We start from the raw sequence: 17,546 nt of genomic DNA on the forward strand, positions 1-17,546 counted from the left end.
TCCAAGAAATGTGGCTGTTCAGCTGAGACACTGCCTCAGAGAGAAACTCCACACACCTGATTTTTCAAGCAGACAACAGCCTCATTGGTAAGAAGCATGCTAATTGCCCTTCAAAATATGCATTACAGCACTCAAGGCTGCAAAGATTTCTAGGTGTTCCTAACACCAAGCGCGTGGTTCAGAGCGTGCAGCATCGAGTCACAAACGTGAATACTTAAGGAGCTGCAAACACAAACAGACTTCGAGAGCACCCAGCCTAGCGGAAATGACTGCTGTACCTTGGCAGCCAAAGGTACAAAGCTCATAAATATTGCATGTGGCAGTCACCTTGTTAATGCAATCCTCCTGCGAGTCATCACATGCCAGATTGGGAGCAGGAACGCTGCCTGCTGCTTTATGTCAGGAGCTTGCTCTCTGCAACACTAACAATCCTCCTGCATGTAGGTCTTATTTATGGGGTACCTGATCTGCGAAAGAAAACACCTGCCAGCAGGTCCCTCTGTACTGGTGCTCTGTAGCATTAATGATGCATTCTGATTCTCCTGTTTTCAGGAGCTGTGGGGAACGCAATTAAATACCAACAAATTAAAAAGAGTCATTCTTGCCTGTAGTACTTAGAAACTCGCTATCATTACTCCCAAGCAGATAAGCCAGTTGTTAACCTAGTGTAAGTTGCATGATGAATCATTTAAAAGTGTAAAATTAAATGACATCTATTTAAACAGAGAAAGTTAATATGCTTTCAGGGCCTTAAAAGATGTTAGTTTCAATATTAATCTACTTCAAATGAATCAGTCAATACAACAAGGATAGAAAAAATCTGCCTCCTAATCCGTGGATGTGATTACCAAAACACAAGCAGCAGTCAAAACAGGACTATACACAACGATATACCAAACCAGCAATGCTCCAAAGGAATGCACAGATTGCATAGCAAGCCTTCAGAGTACGCAAGGGAAATTTCACACTTCCCTTCGAAGCCCTGACTACCCCTTGGGCATCCTGCCGTGAAATATCTGCAGTGGATATAGATGTTATAGATCACGTATAACACACAGTCCAGAAGCACAAACCCTCTGCCTCACACGTGCTAGAGATGATGAACCAAATCTCTGAAAATCCATATTATTCCCCTAGCTTAGTAGCAACATGCTCTATGCAGTTTCTGGAAAACACTGCCCCCTGCAAGACACAGCATTGCTCGGTGAAGTAAAAGTATTCGGACATAACCCTGAGGGGCTGTCATTGCTCTACTGAGGATTTAAATTAGATCTTTAGCCCAGTGTACAGACAGGGGAGTGGAAAGAGAAGTCTAACATTAAAATTCCAGTTAGACAAGCTGGTCAAAGTGGTTGTATGTTGAAGACCCAGAATAATCACTTTTGAAACATTTTTTTGGAAGCTTTAGCCAGTTCAGAGAAACGAGCAGGTCTTGCATGCCCCAGGTACAATCTTGCTGCTCTGAGCAGTATGGAAGGGTAAAAAAAAAACAGCCCAGTATCACGCAGCTCTTCTGCCCTTGTACCAGGGAAGAGGGAGGCTCTGAGCACATGCTGCTGCTGCAGACTTCACCACCCAGAAGAGCTCCAAAATTGTCTGAAAGGCGTGTGACTCTGAGAAGCACATGGGGCCAGAACATGTACCCACCTTGGCAAAGAACTGCAGCCAGTACCTATGCAATATAATTTTGGTATCTTGCAAAAGAAAAGACAGACAGTTTGTAGCTCTAAGACAAATATTAAAAGATCAAGACTAAAACTTTAGTTTCCAGTCTTCTGATCTGCAAAGAGTCTGCTCCTGCCTTGTGTTAGTTAACAAGTGGTAATAAACAGGAGGTAGATTCCCAGCAAAGGTAAAGACAGGAGTAACACGAAGGGGGTCCAAAAGTGAGAGAACTGGTCTCTGTGCTAGTACCAGAGAGTTATTTCACAGGTGCACTGACAAAATTATCTATCGCTCCCTGAAGATTTCAGGCCTCTAACACTTCCCTCCTCTCGCAGACATGATCCAGGATATTTTTAATACAGTGTATTGTGCGTAGAGGACACACTTCCCATTCAAAGCTCTATGCCAAGTCTCAGCAGAATGTAAAGTGCCCTATTCAAACCCTGGAGATTAGATTTGTCTGGCTACCTTTTCATTCATTTCCCTTCTGAAAGTTCATAGGACACTGCTGTTTATTTACTGTGGTGAGCTTATCGAGTAAAACGTAGTAAGTGATGTAAGCACCTGACATTGAAAAAAAAAAAAGAGGAGGCCAGCAAGAGGCCAAAGTTAATAAAAACACAGAGTTGGATTAGAAAAAGAATGAGTTAATTGAAACCAGGAAGGAAATTCAGTAAAATTGAAGAGCTTTTTACCTCCTGTGGAGAAGAGATAGGTAACACCCTTCTAGATACCCAGGAGAGTTTCATGGATTACTGTGCTGCAAAGGGCAACATTTATTCCAGTAATTTTACATTTAGAGATTTTACAAGCACTTCCAGTCGACAATGAATTAAAATATCCAGTTTCTGCACCTCTATTACACACAGAAAGGAATCCACAGAGGTAGGAAAGCTGCAAATCAGGATGAAAGGATACATTGAAGAGGTTTTTCCAGCGGCCTGATTCACAGTGGGTAGTGTCCTACACAGTAAATTCGTTCTAGAGAAATGAATGGGGCTATTTGTGAAACAGAATAGCTTTGAGCTTGCCCCTTTGCAAGCGATGTAAGTCACAGAGAAACAGAGGTTTGCTGGCCAGGAGATATTCTGACTACTCCTAGTCAGGAGTCAAGCTGAAAACAGTGGTGGAAACTGTCTTCATACAGTTATTTTACCACAGAGTGCTTCCTGTAAGAGTGAGCATGATCAGTAAGATCTTCATTTTATAGAAATATAGTCTGTTTTGGAGCAGCCCTCCCTCAGGAGATATGCACAGTAGAGCCCAGATTCACCCACCCACCCTGCAAGGAGCCCACGGATCCGCGGCCCTGACAGTGCCATACCTCACGTAACCTTTCGGGCATGCACACTGACTGAAAAAGCAAGTTTCCAGGGTCAAAATAATTTAATAACAACACAAAGGCTTGCTAGGAGAAAAAAAAGAAAGCCCAGTGGATTACTAATTTCTCTGAAAACGCTGCTCTTACCAAGTTTCACGCTCTGCACGCGGCCTCCAATTCGGTCAGTCGCCTCAAGGATAGTTACATCCGTGAAACCGCTTTCCAAGAGCGCTTTTGCTGCTGACAGGCCTGCAAGCCCAGCACCAATAACTACTATTCGAGGCTGTCGTTTTCTCCGTAGGCCACTACTAAGAGGATCATCCGTGCTGTCTCCAGATATTTCACAACTTTGCATGCCGTCCAAGCTCTCTTTCTAAGGAACCTACGGAAAAAGCAGACAAGTGCGTTCAGGGAACTCGGCTCAAGCGTATCCTCAGCAGTTAAAAATCCTGAAGAACTCTGTAAAATAGATGTCCAGCAGAAAGAAAGTGAGCTTGTGTACAAGAACCAGCCTTCCAAACGGGATGCATAAGGATAACTGAGGTCAAATTGGGATGCAACAGCTTTTTAGCCTGGAGCACCACTACTGGAAACTCCAGAAATCCCCACCCTCTTGCACCATGTAGACTATTTCCAGAGAAGCCAAAGGATTTTCAAACTCCCATCTCTTTATATAACCTCCACAAGCGGCAATTTTGTGGTAAAGGCTTTGAAAGAACAAAAAAGAAAACCACATACCCAGTGCCGACAAGATCCACGACACAGTAATGAAGCTTCGCTTTGCCTTTGTGGCAACCACAAAGCACAAGCTTCAGATCGTCTAACTACGGGACTAGGTAAAGAGGATTTAGCTCAAAGCATGGAGATCAGATATCAAAACCAACCCTTACAGAAGTGGTACAGACAGACAAAATGTTTCAGCTGATGAAAGCCAACAAAGGGACGGTTCAAAAATTCACATCCGTGTGATGCAGCCCCTAGAGCCAGCATTGTCCTGCCACATCAGGAGCAGCCTTAGCCTTTGGTGAGGGGAGCTTCAAACCCATACCAGTCCCAACTAGAACAAGTTTACCTCCACCTACCCAACAAATCCAGCTCCTTCTCCAAGCAGCATCCTATTTTCTTCTTTGCAAAAAGCCTAGAGGCCATTTTTTAACTGTGCATGCTATTAGTTCTTGGGTCCCATTGCCTCATTTTAGTAGATGGTCTAAGCTTATCGTTAAGGTGACACTTTAATCAAGGATCACCTCTGTAGGATGTCTTTATACACAAATGTCAATGTCTAGAGATCAGGTTCTGAGTCATTTAACAACTGTCCTCAAGAGCCCCAAGACACAGCATACAAAGACCCATATTCTACCAGGCATTGGTCCTGGTCTGTAAAGGAGAAACACAAGACCAGAAATCACCAGCCCTGGAATGAGCTGGTGCCTAACAATTTGGAAAACACGTGCATAAGATTCCCAGGCTTCTGCCTGCCTTCCCTACCCAACACTTACTGAAAGCAGGGAAGTCCAAGAAGCCAGTATGCTGCCGCTACCTGTCGTCAAGCTTCTGGATACTCCTAAACTCTTCCCCAGTTCTCCCAGCACCTGGCCAGTGTCAAAGACTCCTGCTTCTCTCTTACATCACCAGGAGAAGAACCAAACAGTTGCACTTGATAAATTGCACAACTATTGCAGTATATGACCCGGTGTGCTAATGAAGTACGAAGCAATAGTGATTTCATTTGGACAGTCCATTTTACACTGGGATCTTAAAGCATCTATATAACGGAGGTGACACCAGACTGCAGTCATGTGTGATTTAAGCAGCGGTATAAAAAGTGAAGTGGTCCTACTGGTGCTCTTGACAACCATTTTGAAAATGTTTAGTTTCAAGTGGAATAACTTCAGCTCAATCCACTCTGGGCTCACCTGCAAGAGAACAAACTGCTCCTGCCAATGCAGCATGTCTCAACCGCTGCTGAACAACGCAACAGGGTCAGGGAGTCAGCCCTGCCTGCAGCCACGCTAAAAACTTCTACCTGCTACGACATCAATCATCTCACCATTTTCATCTCCTGGCCAACAGACCTTCACTAGCAGGTATTTGTCGCAGGGAGCCAGCCATCGGTGTTCGGAGAGTTATTTCCAAGCTGAAGTCAAACATGTCAAGCATTCGATGCTTTCTAGTCCATGGCAAGAGAGTCAGGAATCATGGCCATTAGACAAGCAGAGAAGCTGTGAGCAGCCAAAACCTGACACTGGACTTACTTCCAAGGGAGCAGGATTTAAAAGCAGTAAAATACTTTGAAAAAGTAGCAGCAAGAACTTTTTCCCCCAGGTTCTGCAATCAGATAAGAGAGGAAGAGGATGCAAAGTTCCTTTCCTACAGCAACTGGTGAGATGGGTCAAGTTCCCAGCTGCAGACACCTTAGGACTTGTCTCAGCTTGGCTTTGAGGCCAGTTCATTCCTCCTGTGGGCATTCCTCACCTGGGACAGGAGTGTTGTTCTTGTTTAGCTTAATCCACTTTGAAAGGGGATTTTCAGAATGGTTGCGATAACCAGGAACACAGCACTCCGGGTAACGAGGGCCTCCCTCAGCAATTAGTCCGGATCTGCTCCAGGATATACAGATTAAATCCTCACCAGTCAGAGGCTGATATAAAAAAGCAGGCCATCCCTCAAGGGACACACACAAATGCAGAGATGAGGGGTCATTCCCTCTAGTCCTGTCACTGGTTATCTGCGAGAAGAGGTGTTGTAAGGTGGAGTGAACATCCCTGGGGACGTCACCAGCCACCTCCATTTTGAATCCCTTTACACTCCTGGCCTTCACATCAGTTCTGTGGCGAGGAGCTTCACAGCCTATAAACCTTCGGCAAACATGAATGTCCTTTCGGTGGTTTCAAAACCACAACCCAATGCAACTGAGGGCGTCCTCTCAAACTATGTCATAGGAAATACCGAACAGTAATTCACTGTTCACATCCTCCCCAGTGTTAAGTACCTTAATACGTGATCCTAGTCATCTTCAAGAAGAAATAAATCTTAACCTGGCTAGACCTGCCCATCTGTGAGCTATTTTAAACTCAAAGTTGCACTAACCCTACTAAAAAAGTCTCCAGGATTTATTTCAACCCGTACCCACTCTACAATACTCTCCACTTCTCAGCCAGTCTCCAAACAGCCCTTCGGTGCAAGTATTTTAATTGCTACTATAAAGAAACGTATTTTCTGCCATCTACACTCCGTACGAACTGAACAGTTGCAGCTCAGTTTCTAAGTACAGCTTTCCTAATCCCGGCTTCGGCAAACTCATGTGAATTCTTCAACATGAAAGCCTCAAGAAAATGTTTTCCCCTCCTGTTTCAGCATCTTAATACCGGATTAGGTGACCTGTCTAGACAGATGAGAAAATAACAGGGTATTTTGTGTGTACAGAATCCTGATTTAGAAACCACCCTTAATTAGCCAACAACCTTTACCGTGTGATGAGCAGGGGCAGGCAATTAAGATTTAGCAAGAGCTTGGGCTTCCCAACCAGACACATGCTCCATTGTGAAACGAACAGGCAATAAAAATATATGAATCCCCACTGCACTTCAGTTCAGTATCATTTATACACGCTGTTATAAGTAAGATAAGCACATAAAACACTCGTTCTTTTCATGTTTGGTGCCCTGCCATCAGTACTTGCCAAGCCACCAGCCAGGGCTTGAGCCCGTGAGTATTACTAGGTCCTCTTACACAAAGATAGTTAGGATTTTTGACTCCTTGATTGCCCAAAAGGACTGTGTTTCTTCTTTTCTTTTCTTCTTTTGTTTTAATCACAGGGTAAGGAGTGTGTTAGCTGCTCTGCTGTGAATCTCTCCGAGGCTGTAATTTTGCTTTGTGTCAATCCAAAAACAAGTGTAATACTAAATCATAGCTTCACAAGGAGTAAAATCCCCCTTGCTTTGTCTTGCTTATAGCTTTTTATTGAGACAGCTAACAGACGGGTTACGTCCATTAAACAGAAGCATGTATATACATCTTCTTTCTGTCTTAAAAACGCAGCTTTGATCCTCTTTCCTCTTGTCCTACTCACGGTATTTTCATCACTTCATCTCCCAGACCTGCTCCCTTTTCTCAGTCTCCGTCACCACTCTGCCCTTGCCTCCTTAGGTGCCACCACCCTTCATTCAGCCCTTAACAGTCCAGTTACATCATTCCAAAAAATCCCTTTTAAAAATCCCTAAAAACATTCCCAAGAAAAAAAAAAAAAACAACAACAAAAAAAACTGAGCTCCATTGCTGTTTCCCAGCAGACAAATCTTTGCAAATCTTTGCAAATCATTTAATTCCTTTTAATACAGAGATATTCTGGATATATCCCCTTTGGCACAGAGTGCCTGCTACCTGCTTACATTACAACGGACCCACAGACAACGGCAACGCGCTAATAGCATAGATGCAAATGTCATGCTCCTCTTCTCTACCTCTAATCCAGCAGCAAAAAAAAATGACAAAGTTCAGAGGCATATCCACTTCATGGTTTCTTTTCTGATTTTGTCAACAAAACCTCGCAGGTCACAAGGAAGAAGCCAGAGAAACGCAGCTGTTCCCAACTGCCCTCCTTATTACAACAATACTCCCTGATCAGGCTATTCTTCTAGGATCCTTAAGAAAAAGGGTCACCGAGGTTCAGACAATTCAAAAATACAAAACTCAAATAAACACAAACATTTCTCAAGGAAATCTCCTATTCTTAGCTCACCCAATACTCTCCTCGTAGCTGTGATGGCAGAAGGCAACGCACTGAAAGCAAGGCTTGAGTGCTCCAAAGTTTGTGGTGGTGTTTTCTTTTTCTTTTCTTTTTTTCTTTTCTTTTTTTTTATCACTGGGATTGGCTAGTCTAAAAAAAGACCTTCCTCTTCCTTGAGGCTTTGCCTCGTATTGCACAGCAGGTTGTGTTATACCCACGAGCTGTAGCTGGGAGCTTGCAGCATACCGTGGATGATGATAATGGTCATCCGAGGTGGGACGCACCTCTCGTTTCATTACCTGGGTGTCAGCTTGCATCAGCTGTCCGAAAGCTGTCAGCCGATGGAGAGGAAGAGAAACCACCGAGGGGTAATTCATCAGAGTTGAGGCGTACCTGTCTTACAGTGGCGAAGCTGAAAAGAAGCTTACAGACCGATTTGAAGCAATTGCCTCATCTTTCGGAGGCCTCCTCCATCAGCAGTTTAGCTAGGATCAGGAGCTGGCTTTGGAGTGAAACCACCAGGGACACACACAGGGTAGACACGGGGTCCTCAGCACCAATTTTTTCACTCAACACCTCACCTCCGATTGCCACGACCACGCTTAGTGCCCTAGACATAGCTTCAGACAGATAAATAAGGTTAAGAGGGACCAAAACAGGCAACCAGTGGCTACTCACACATCCTATCCTGAGGCTCCTGCGTGAGGACCTGGTTTTCCTTCTCAACCACAACATCTGAACTTTCCATCCCCCTGCAGAGTGCTGCACCGACAGCCTTCACATTAGCAGCTACAGCCAGTCTGGAGAGCGAGAAGTGCCCCATCAACACAAATTCCCCGCTGACCACACGGCCCAAGCAGCTCCAGCATGAACAGGAGGAGCACTCTGTCCCCGCTGGGTTTTTATTTGCTGGGAATTAAGCGCCGGCCTTAATCAGAAACCTAAACAACGGCATTGTGCTTCTTCGAAAGGAGCTCGGGTAAAAAAAAAAAAAAAAAAGACAGGACCTAATTTCATTTGAAGGACTAAATGGAAACACGAGAAAAAAAAAATAAAATAAACTATTTTATTATTCTTTGAATTGCAGCTCTTCAGGATACCATCCACACACGAAGAGGCACGACATACACACGTGTTTGTAATGCAGGTTCTCTGATCACAGGCTGAAAGCGTTTACAAACAGAGAATACTTGACACCAAAGGACTAATTTAATCCAGAGACAAAGCAGGATTGAGCAACGAAGAGCAGAAGCCAGACAAATTCAGAGCAGAAATAAGATGTCTATTTTTAATAGTGACAGTAATCAGCTGTTGAAACACTTTCCACTGAAGACAGAGAGGATGTTGCTTGAAGCTTTAAAATCAGGACCAAATCTCTCGGAGACGTTTTATGCCCCAGTGCCACCAGAATATAGGGCTGTGGTGTTGGCAGTGCTCCTGCCCCATGATGAGAGGGCCAGGAGTGATGCTCAAGACAGAACTTTCTGGCCTTTGCACTTGGGGAACCTGTAATCTCTACGATTTCATCAAGTGCACACACCAGAATGGTTACCTGAAAGCGCTGCGAGAAGAGCCCGCATGCGAAAGCTTCCCGCGCAGGCAGCAGAATGGCATTTCATTTCACAAATACAAAGCCAGGCCACCATTTAAACCCTTAACTCACTGCACAACGCAGCTCCGCTTGTATCGAGCAAGTGCATAACCTTCACCTAATTAACCGCAATAACAAAAAAAAAAAAAATTAATTATTATCTCCGAGATGCTTCTTCAGCTGAGGGAGAAGTGCTTGGAGGGATTGTTCTAGTTGGAGCGCTTTTATCTCCTGCAGCGCCTTTGCAGGCTTCAGACCCCGGCTGTCCACTGGGGATCGGTGAGGCCAGAGCAGACCGAGGGGCTAAGAAAAGAAGAGGGAGGAGGTTTTTGTGCTGGCCTCAGCGCTGCCTGTCGCCCCTAGCTGTGCTCTCCTCGGCTCCTGGCACAACAAGCAGGCGTTTTGTAACTTCTCCCTCTTTCCTCCTTTCATCAGCCTTCTCAGAAGCAAGCACATTAATCCTTGCTGCCTGTTACTTCAGCATGCTCTTTCCAAGCTCTCCAGGCTGTAAATATGTCAAACTGGGAGATCCTTCTCTTTCTTCTTTCCCTCCCTGCTCTTTCTTAATCCGGCAGGTTGCCTGCCAAACTCGCTCCCGATCCTTTTCAGCACTTACACCAGCACGGGTTAAGCACGAGCAGCCTTTCAACAGAAGGCAGGAGAATTATGAATTGAACTTAAGCACTCCACGTCACTCGGATGCGTGCGTGCACGGAGCGGGCTGCTGTTAAAAACCACCTTTGTACGGCAGTTGTGCAAACACCAGCCCGGCAAGGTTGTGTCTGCGGCGCAACAGGAGGCTTGCCGCAGCGGATGCAGGCACACCCCGTTTACTCAGCTACCCGGAGAGCTGCAGGAGCAGGAGAATGGTCCTCAGCCATCCACGTACGTACCGGGGCGCTTCCCAAGCTCGTAAACCTGTGTCACCGACGGCACCGGTGAGATCAAGGTCAAGTCGTGTTAACATGCTGGAAAGCCGCCTCCCACCGCTGGGCTGAAACAGCCCGCGGAGCGGCGTTTCCTCGGCATCCCCACGCTCAGGCTTTGTCCTTTGTGGGGTTTTAGGCTAAACAAGTTTGCCAGCTGGATGTGGGTAGCTGGAACGAGTCGCTCAGCCCCAGACCAGTCCTGCTGTTTGTTCTCTTTCGCAGGCAGCTGCCAAGTGTGGGCAGGCAGAGGAGACTGGAGCGGCAGCTCACCGAAACTCACCCAGAAGCAGCCTCCAACAGGATTCTGCTCCAAGCCGGACTGCCACCAACACAGGCTCCTTGCAAGCAGCATTTTCTGGTGCTTGGAACAAGCAACGCACGTCCAACATCCCCATTTTTCCCATCAGCGCGACTTCAGCCCCTTGCTCCTCATTGCTTCTTGGTGCCCAAAGGGAGCAGGGAGCCTTGCAGACACACGGGGACGTGTGAGCCACAGCGAGCACCTCTCCCTGAGCCCAGCAGGCTGTGTGGAGCACCTCCACCTCCTCTGCAGCTCCCTGTCCCTCCACCACCACCCCCATCATCAGTGCAACCTCTTTACCCTGCCTGCCTCACCTCTACACACCAGTCCTGGTGGCGGAGAACTGACTTTACTCGTCTTCCTCCCCACAAAGAACACAGGCAGCTTTTCACAAAAACTGCAAGCTTTATCTTCTCATACCCCCTCGCTTCCAGAAACATCACCTCCCCACAGGACAGGCAGAAATGGGACCACACCACCACGATTCCTCTTCACAAGCTGGGAAGAAGCTGTGCTTCTTCAGTACGCACCCCACAAATAATGGGCTCCTACCCCTGGTGTGACCACCAATGGTCTGGGGGACCTTTGGCAAACCATTTCACCCACATGTCATATTAGGATGTCAGCCCTGACCCACCTCTGTAAAACAACCTCGCCAGCAACGAATGAGAAACAGCCCAAAGCTGCTGGATGGCAGAGCTGAGGCCGTCAGACCTTCCACTGCAGCACCGCTTCGTAGTCTGACACTGCTGGCCTTGGAAACGAAGCGGAAATGTTGAAGTTCTTCACCACCACCACAATGTTCTGCGAAACAGTATTTTCCATGTGATCCAAGACAGCTCTCCCCTTAGCCTCTCACCGTAACACCATCCAACCAGGAAAAACGCAGGGGAGAAAGAATGAACCATCAAATCAGACACTTGAAGATCATCTCTGAACCAGCAAAGATGGTGAAAGAGGCTCTGTGGTAAGACCTTTTGCTAGCTTACGGGCACCAGGCACCTGATTTTCTGAGCAGACAAAGCTAATTGGAAGCTGTGTTGCAAGAAAAGACGCAAATAGCTAGTGTCCAAATCTCAGCACGACCAGAGCAGCAGCCCAGGGACAGCAGGAGGCGTGAACAGAACAGAATCTGTAATAATTCAAGACAAAGAGAAGCACTGCAAGGAGCCACCAGCTCCCGTTCCCATCGCTCCCAGGCCAGAGGTGATTTGCAGAGCTGGCAGGGGAGCAGGCTGGGCGGACAATTTCAGACAAGAAGCCAGCAAGGATGGAGCGGGCAGGGAGCAGAGCTCTCGGTGCCACTGGGAGCCCCGGTGCTGGCTTTACAAACGAACCTGCTGAGGAGCGGACGGCACCGCGTGTGATTAATGAGCCCGGGGGGAATCCACTGCTGCAGCCAGCAAACCCCGCTGAGCAATACTGACTTCAGGCAAAGGAGGATGGCAGGATGCTTGCTCTTGTTGCACCCGTACCCCTGTACGTCGATATTCAGCTTGCATCAGCTGCAACAAGTGTCCTGGGAACACACCAAGTGGCTTCCAGAAGCACCTGCCCCAGCAAGCCTCCTCCACTCATCAGAAATCTGCTAACTGGGAAAATTGCTGCACTTCTGAAAGTTTAAAGATATATTTTATAAAGGGTCACCGGATTGTGCTTTTGATCAGGAAAGCACTGCGTATTTTTACCCCCGTGATCCAACTTGTGTCAGTGCTTGCAAATATCCCTTGGGTCAAATGAACTCGCTCGAAAGCGATTCGCGCCAAGGCTGCTTTTTTCAGTCGGATAGTTGTTGACAAGCGAAATGTATTTAACAAGCCCAAAGCATCTTGGCATGTGATATAAAGGCTTCCTATTATGAGGTGCTTTTTTTAAAGCTAGCATATGGGCAGAGCAGGTTGTCTGCCACGGGGCATTTCCATACGGTGCTTGGCACTAACAGAGCTGCGAGGATATCCAAAAAATCCACCAAGGAGCGCCATGCCAGGAACACGGGGAATGAATCACACCATTTAAAGCTCTCTGATAAAACGCACCATTATGTGTTTTTCAAACCCTTCTCGTCCGAGGGAAAAGAAAAGAAAATAAATCAAAATAATTGGCTGGCCTGTGGCTGATTCTCAAGCTTGTTCCTCTGGCTCAAGGGCACCGTGGGACTAGCGCAGGCTCAGCCAGCTCCGAGATGCTGAGAAGAGAGCAAGCTATCTTGACCTTCTCCTCAAAGGCTCCTCTGCAGCCTGGTTGAAGGCAGCCTGGCCAGTGGGTCAGCGTCGTCATCTACAGTGTGGGGAGAAAAGTAAGAGCTAGATGATTTCCTCCACCTTCATAAGCTCCCGTGCAAATTCTAGGAGGCGGTCACCATCCCCAAGCGACCCCAGAGAAACGGCCTGAGAATGAAGCCAAAAGCCAAAAGCCTTTCAGGAACACAGAGCAACGCACTCTGTGATGGGTCGGCTATGGTCAGACTTGCTGAGAACTTTGGGGACAGTCTGGGAGCCATCAGCCTTTCCTGATCCCTTTATTGCAGCTTCTCTGGTCGCATAGAGCTGGTTAGCTCGGCTGCTGCTGAGACAATGACTTCCCTGCGCCACGCGGTCTGGGTCATGGAGCTTCTCCTGCCCACACAGCTGACGAGATCACAACACTGCAGCGCTGTGGTTCGTGTGCCAGAGGCTACAGTATTGCACAGGACAGTTAAATGGAGTGTCAGAGCAGTGACAGAGAGCACAGCTTTGGCATGCTCCTTGCACAACGGCAAATCCAGTAAATCCTCTGCTCCAGAAATCCCCCAAAGACACAAGGAGTAAACGCCGTGGCTGGCACACCAGCGTGCCCTTTATTTTGGGAGGTCATGGAGATGAGAACAAGGGCCCACCAACCTAGAAGACATCCCACAACATCTGCTCCACCACCAGGGAGAGCTCATACTGCCACAACACTCTTTACCACGTCAGGAGAAGCTGGAGAAAATAGGGACACCTGCGAGGTATTTAACCAGTGAATGGGATAATCCTGCCTTAACCCTGGTGAGAGAAATCATGACCCAGCCACAAATTTTTGCACCTGGGGGTAGAAATCGTTGTGTTTGTGCATAGTATAGACAATCAGGGACTTAGCAACACTGTGAGCTGGCTGGAACCTACACCAGCACAGCAAGATGCAGCTTGGCTACGTTGGCCTCGGCCGACACAGAGGGTTAACAGCTCAGGAACAGAGCTCTTGAGCTAACCAGGCCCAGGAACAACCAGACCCGAACTGGTCAGCCTTGTACCACGTACTCTTGTATTTCTGGTGCAAAGTTAACTCGGAGCATCAATACCGACCCACAACCCTGCCAAGCTCTAGCTGACCCAGTGCTGGGAATCTGCCCCGTGTTTCCAGCTCCTCCATCACATTCGGTATTGGCAGGCATCTGCACTGCTACGCTTCCCGTCAAAGCAAGGCTCGGTGCTCAGACTGTAAAAGGAAGACGAGAGAGGCAGTAAACTGCAGAAAAAAAAAGAGAGGCAACAAGCTAAAACCATTAGCATACTGGATCAGAACAATGGTGCAAACAAGTTTCCTGCAGAACTCGTATTCTGGCTGCCAAAAAGAGCTGTACCCCGTCCCATCGGCATAACCGTGCGATCTTATCTCTACTACCCTCCTTCTCTCTGCAATTGTTTGGGAAACGTAATTGATAAAACCGGCCTTAATTAAATAGGAAACATGCCCGTGTTTGCATAATTCAGAACACAATGGGGTCTCAGTCAAATAAACACTGCTGTCCCTATTACATTGGGGAATTCTTTGCGGTTTGGTGTTTTAAGCTCATTGCAGCAAGCTTGGGAGCAAAGTTTCAACAGGCATCTTCTCCTTCTCCTCCCATCCTGCGTAATAGGAGGGTGAGACAGGGAAGGAGCCTGCATGCAGAGAGGCTCAGTACTCAGTTCCAACTCGATGTGTACATGAGGATCATTTCAGGACACACCATATGAGACACGCTAGCCCAAAAGCAATTATATTTTCTCACCACTTCTCAGAATCCAGACCTAACAAACTGCCCTGAAATAGCAACACGGCTCTCTAAATAGCATCATTTATTCTCTATTTGAAAGCAACACCCACACTGAATCTTTGATTTCAAGCCATTCCCGAGCAGTTACCACATCTTTACCATTCAAGCCACAGGGAAAATCATCAAATGCAGCAGAAACGCTAGGGGATGAGAACCAAAATTAGAAAAGCCGAGCACCGCGCTGATTTACTCCTGCAGTATGTGAATTCAGCCTGGAAGAGACTTGACACGAATCCAGGAGATGCGTGCCTCTCCAGGTGGAGCTGTATTGAGAGGACTTCTCCTGGGCTGTAATTTGCTGGAAAGTCAAATGGAAAGGATGGGGCTGCAGCCCTGAGACAGCAGGCACGAGCAGGGCTGGTTCCAGCACGCCGCGATACGCGCAGCCTTCCCCATCCTGCTCTCTGCACAGACACGCTCACACATCAGACGGGAGCCCCAAGGCAGGGGAAATGAGGCTGGGGAGCGTGTCCTTAGATCTTGACGACGTCTGGGTCATGGCTGGCTAAGTGGCTTTCTGAGATCTGCGCCCACCAGAGAATCGCCTTGAAGATGAAAGGTGCTTTCCCTGCGCTCCTTGAACTGGGGGGTTTTGCATATGACAGCTTGAATGTTCTGATGTTATTCGTGTTTCAGTGCAGAAGCACAGACGTTCTCCTCCCTAAACACTGTCTGCATTCAGGTCACCCAGAGATACCCAGCGCAAGTCAGTGACTGCTACGTCTCATATCCCTGCTGCTGGTGAAAGATGGGGAAAAGAGGAGTGGGAAAGGGAAGAGACAAAACCACAGCATTGACCCCTTGGGCTTTGTTTCCTCCTTGCTGCAAACAAACCCCGAGGATGAAATTTTGTCTGGAGACTCCGACAGAACACCTCTTCCAGCTGGGTTCCTGTGCTTTGAGGTTACTAAATGCCCTGCAGGCAGCTGCAGCCTGAATTGCTACGGGATGCACGCAGCGGATGGATTATCCCTTCTGCAAGGCGCCCGTCGTTCCTCCTGACACACCTCAATCCGAAAACGTTTCTCCCTCCACCAAGACGTTTTACTGAAACAAAAAGAACTTTGGGTTGTATGGCTCTCCTTCGGCAAACCGTGTCCCAAAACACTTTAGAGAATTACGATAAAGCATTGCTCAGAATGAAAAAAATTACAGAGCACAGGCAGAGAAAAAAAAAAAAAAAAAAAGATATTTTAGATCTAAAGGAGTTTTCACAGAGCAGGAAGACTTGTCATGTGGTAAACAGCAGAGACCGGGAACGGGTACACTTGTGTTTGATCTGTTCTTCCACAGCCTTCCTGTGTAACTGGGGTAACAGAATAACAATCCTACCCATAAGCTGCTAAAAATATAGTACAATTTCAGTGTTTTTAGACAGGGGCTCGTTTCATTTAGCATGTCACGCTTCATCCTCTCCGTACTTCACCTCCAGCGTATGTAGAACAGCATCAGCACCTGGCTGCGCCAAAAAAAGCCCTTCGATTAACGCCCTCAGATGAAAAGGGATTAGCGTAAGGTATTAGATACCCAACAGGGCTACTGAGCAACGTGGAAGTCGGAGGAGATAACAAGCCAATGAATTTCAAATCGCTTTTCGCATCCATCCCATAACTGCACGCTGAAACACATCCAGCCTCCCGATAGGCGGGCAGGTTGGCAAGAAAAAATTGTCATTTCTAAATTTAGCAGACACTTCAGCTATTGTGTTATGCTTCAAAAGCAACCGAGATATAAAGTCGAGTTTGTAGGAAGACCATTTGAACTCACTGCGCAAAGTCTTTTCTTAATTGCCTTCCTGTTTGGACAATTTGATCCACTTCATTTTTTCCACCGCAACCACGAGGGTCTGTCTTGCAGTGAATGGATGGGGTTTTTTTTCTGGGATAACTTCCAGGTTAAAGAGAAAGGATTTACACTTGAATGAAACATAGGCTCTGTATTTGGAAATTTTGTTTTGAAAACTTGGGAAGGAAGCAAAGGCTCCTTCATTTAAAAAGGGACTCAATTAACATTCTCCAACAAGTCTTCCTATCGAAAGAAAAGTACTTGCTGGGTACATGTGATCTGAAAGTTGTTCTCCTCGCTCACAATGTCCCTTTCTGAAATCGAGGCCGCTGTTTTTGAGAGACAGGAGGATCTTTGCACAGCTTTCCAAGGACCTGTCCGTCACAGCCCGGGCCTTGACTCTAGACACAAGATGTTCGATGACCTAGGGTCAGGAAATTTAAAATAGTGCCGAAGGACCTAACGAAGACCTCGTGGAGCCCTCTGCAACAGGAGGACAGCTCGTCTACGCTCAGCCATGGCAGTGAGAAGACCGAGAAGCATCACAAACCTCACCACCTCATCTCCTTGAAAGAACACACCGCCGTGTGCCTGGTTTTGGGTCTGAAACATTTTGTACAGAAGACACTAATGACCATCCGAGCAGGTGTTCAGCTTTTGATGGACAAGTTACTGCAGGCAGGCTTAAACTGCAGCAGGCAGGACCGCCGAAAGGGTTGGTTTTGGTCTTGAGAAACAGCTCTGAAAGTGCAGGGCATGTCTAGATACTGCCCACACAGGAGGAGGAAAACAGCCTATGCCATTAATTTTTTTTTCCACCTAAAGACGAAGGGAAAAGAAGGTCATTGACAACTTAATATCTAGTTTCATTTCGGAATTCCCTTATCAACTGCATACGACAGAACATTCTTCACCCTTTAATAAGTGAAGGCTGACGTCAAGCCCAACTCAAAGTCGGTGATGGATTGGGAATGGGGGATTGCTACAACGCACAGCAGATCAGGATGGGGAAGATAGGGACTATCGGCGTATGTTGTTATCCCAAGTGTGCAGCCTTCACCTCATTTAACACTTTGGGGACACCGTCTCCAACAGCCCACCCTAACTCACCCCTTCTGGATGCCTCAGGCTGAAAGCTGGCCCAGGCATGCAGCAACAGAAGGGAACA

The 17,546-nt window shown here is 47.1% G+C and overlaps 1 protein-coding gene across 4 annotated transcripts in view; it reads right to left on the minus strand.

Moving 5' to 3' along the window:
- The window catches only part of SMOX (spermine oxidase), a 48,352-nt gene that overhangs the window by 19,082 nt on the left and 11,724 nt on the right, over positions 1–17,546 (minus strand). Inside the window, exons 1-2 of one of the 4 annotated variants that reach the window (XM_035324535.1) lie at positions 7,770–7,913; positions 3,134–3,368 (exon numbers count right to left, since the gene is read on the minus strand). In XM_035324535.1, coding sequence (XP_035180426.1) covers positions 3,134–3,341 — 208 coding nt within the window. In that variant the 5' untranslated portion in view covers positions 3,342–3,368; positions 7,770–7,913. Of the gene's footprint in view, positions 1–3,133; positions 3,369–7,377; positions 7,472–7,727; positions 7,914–17,546 lie in introns of those variants that run through there. The other 3 variants (XM_035324534.1, XM_035324536.1, XM_035324533.1) reach the window with 3 other exon arrangements.

Source organism: Oxyura jamaicensis, chromosome 4 (genome assembly GCF_011077185.1).
Source record: "Oxyura jamaicensis isolate SHBP4307 breed ruddy duck chromosome 4, BPBGC_Ojam_1.0, whole genome shotgun sequence".
Classification (NCBI taxonomy): Eukaryota; Metazoa; Chordata; class Aves; order Anseriformes; family Anatidae; genus Oxyura; species Oxyura jamaicensis.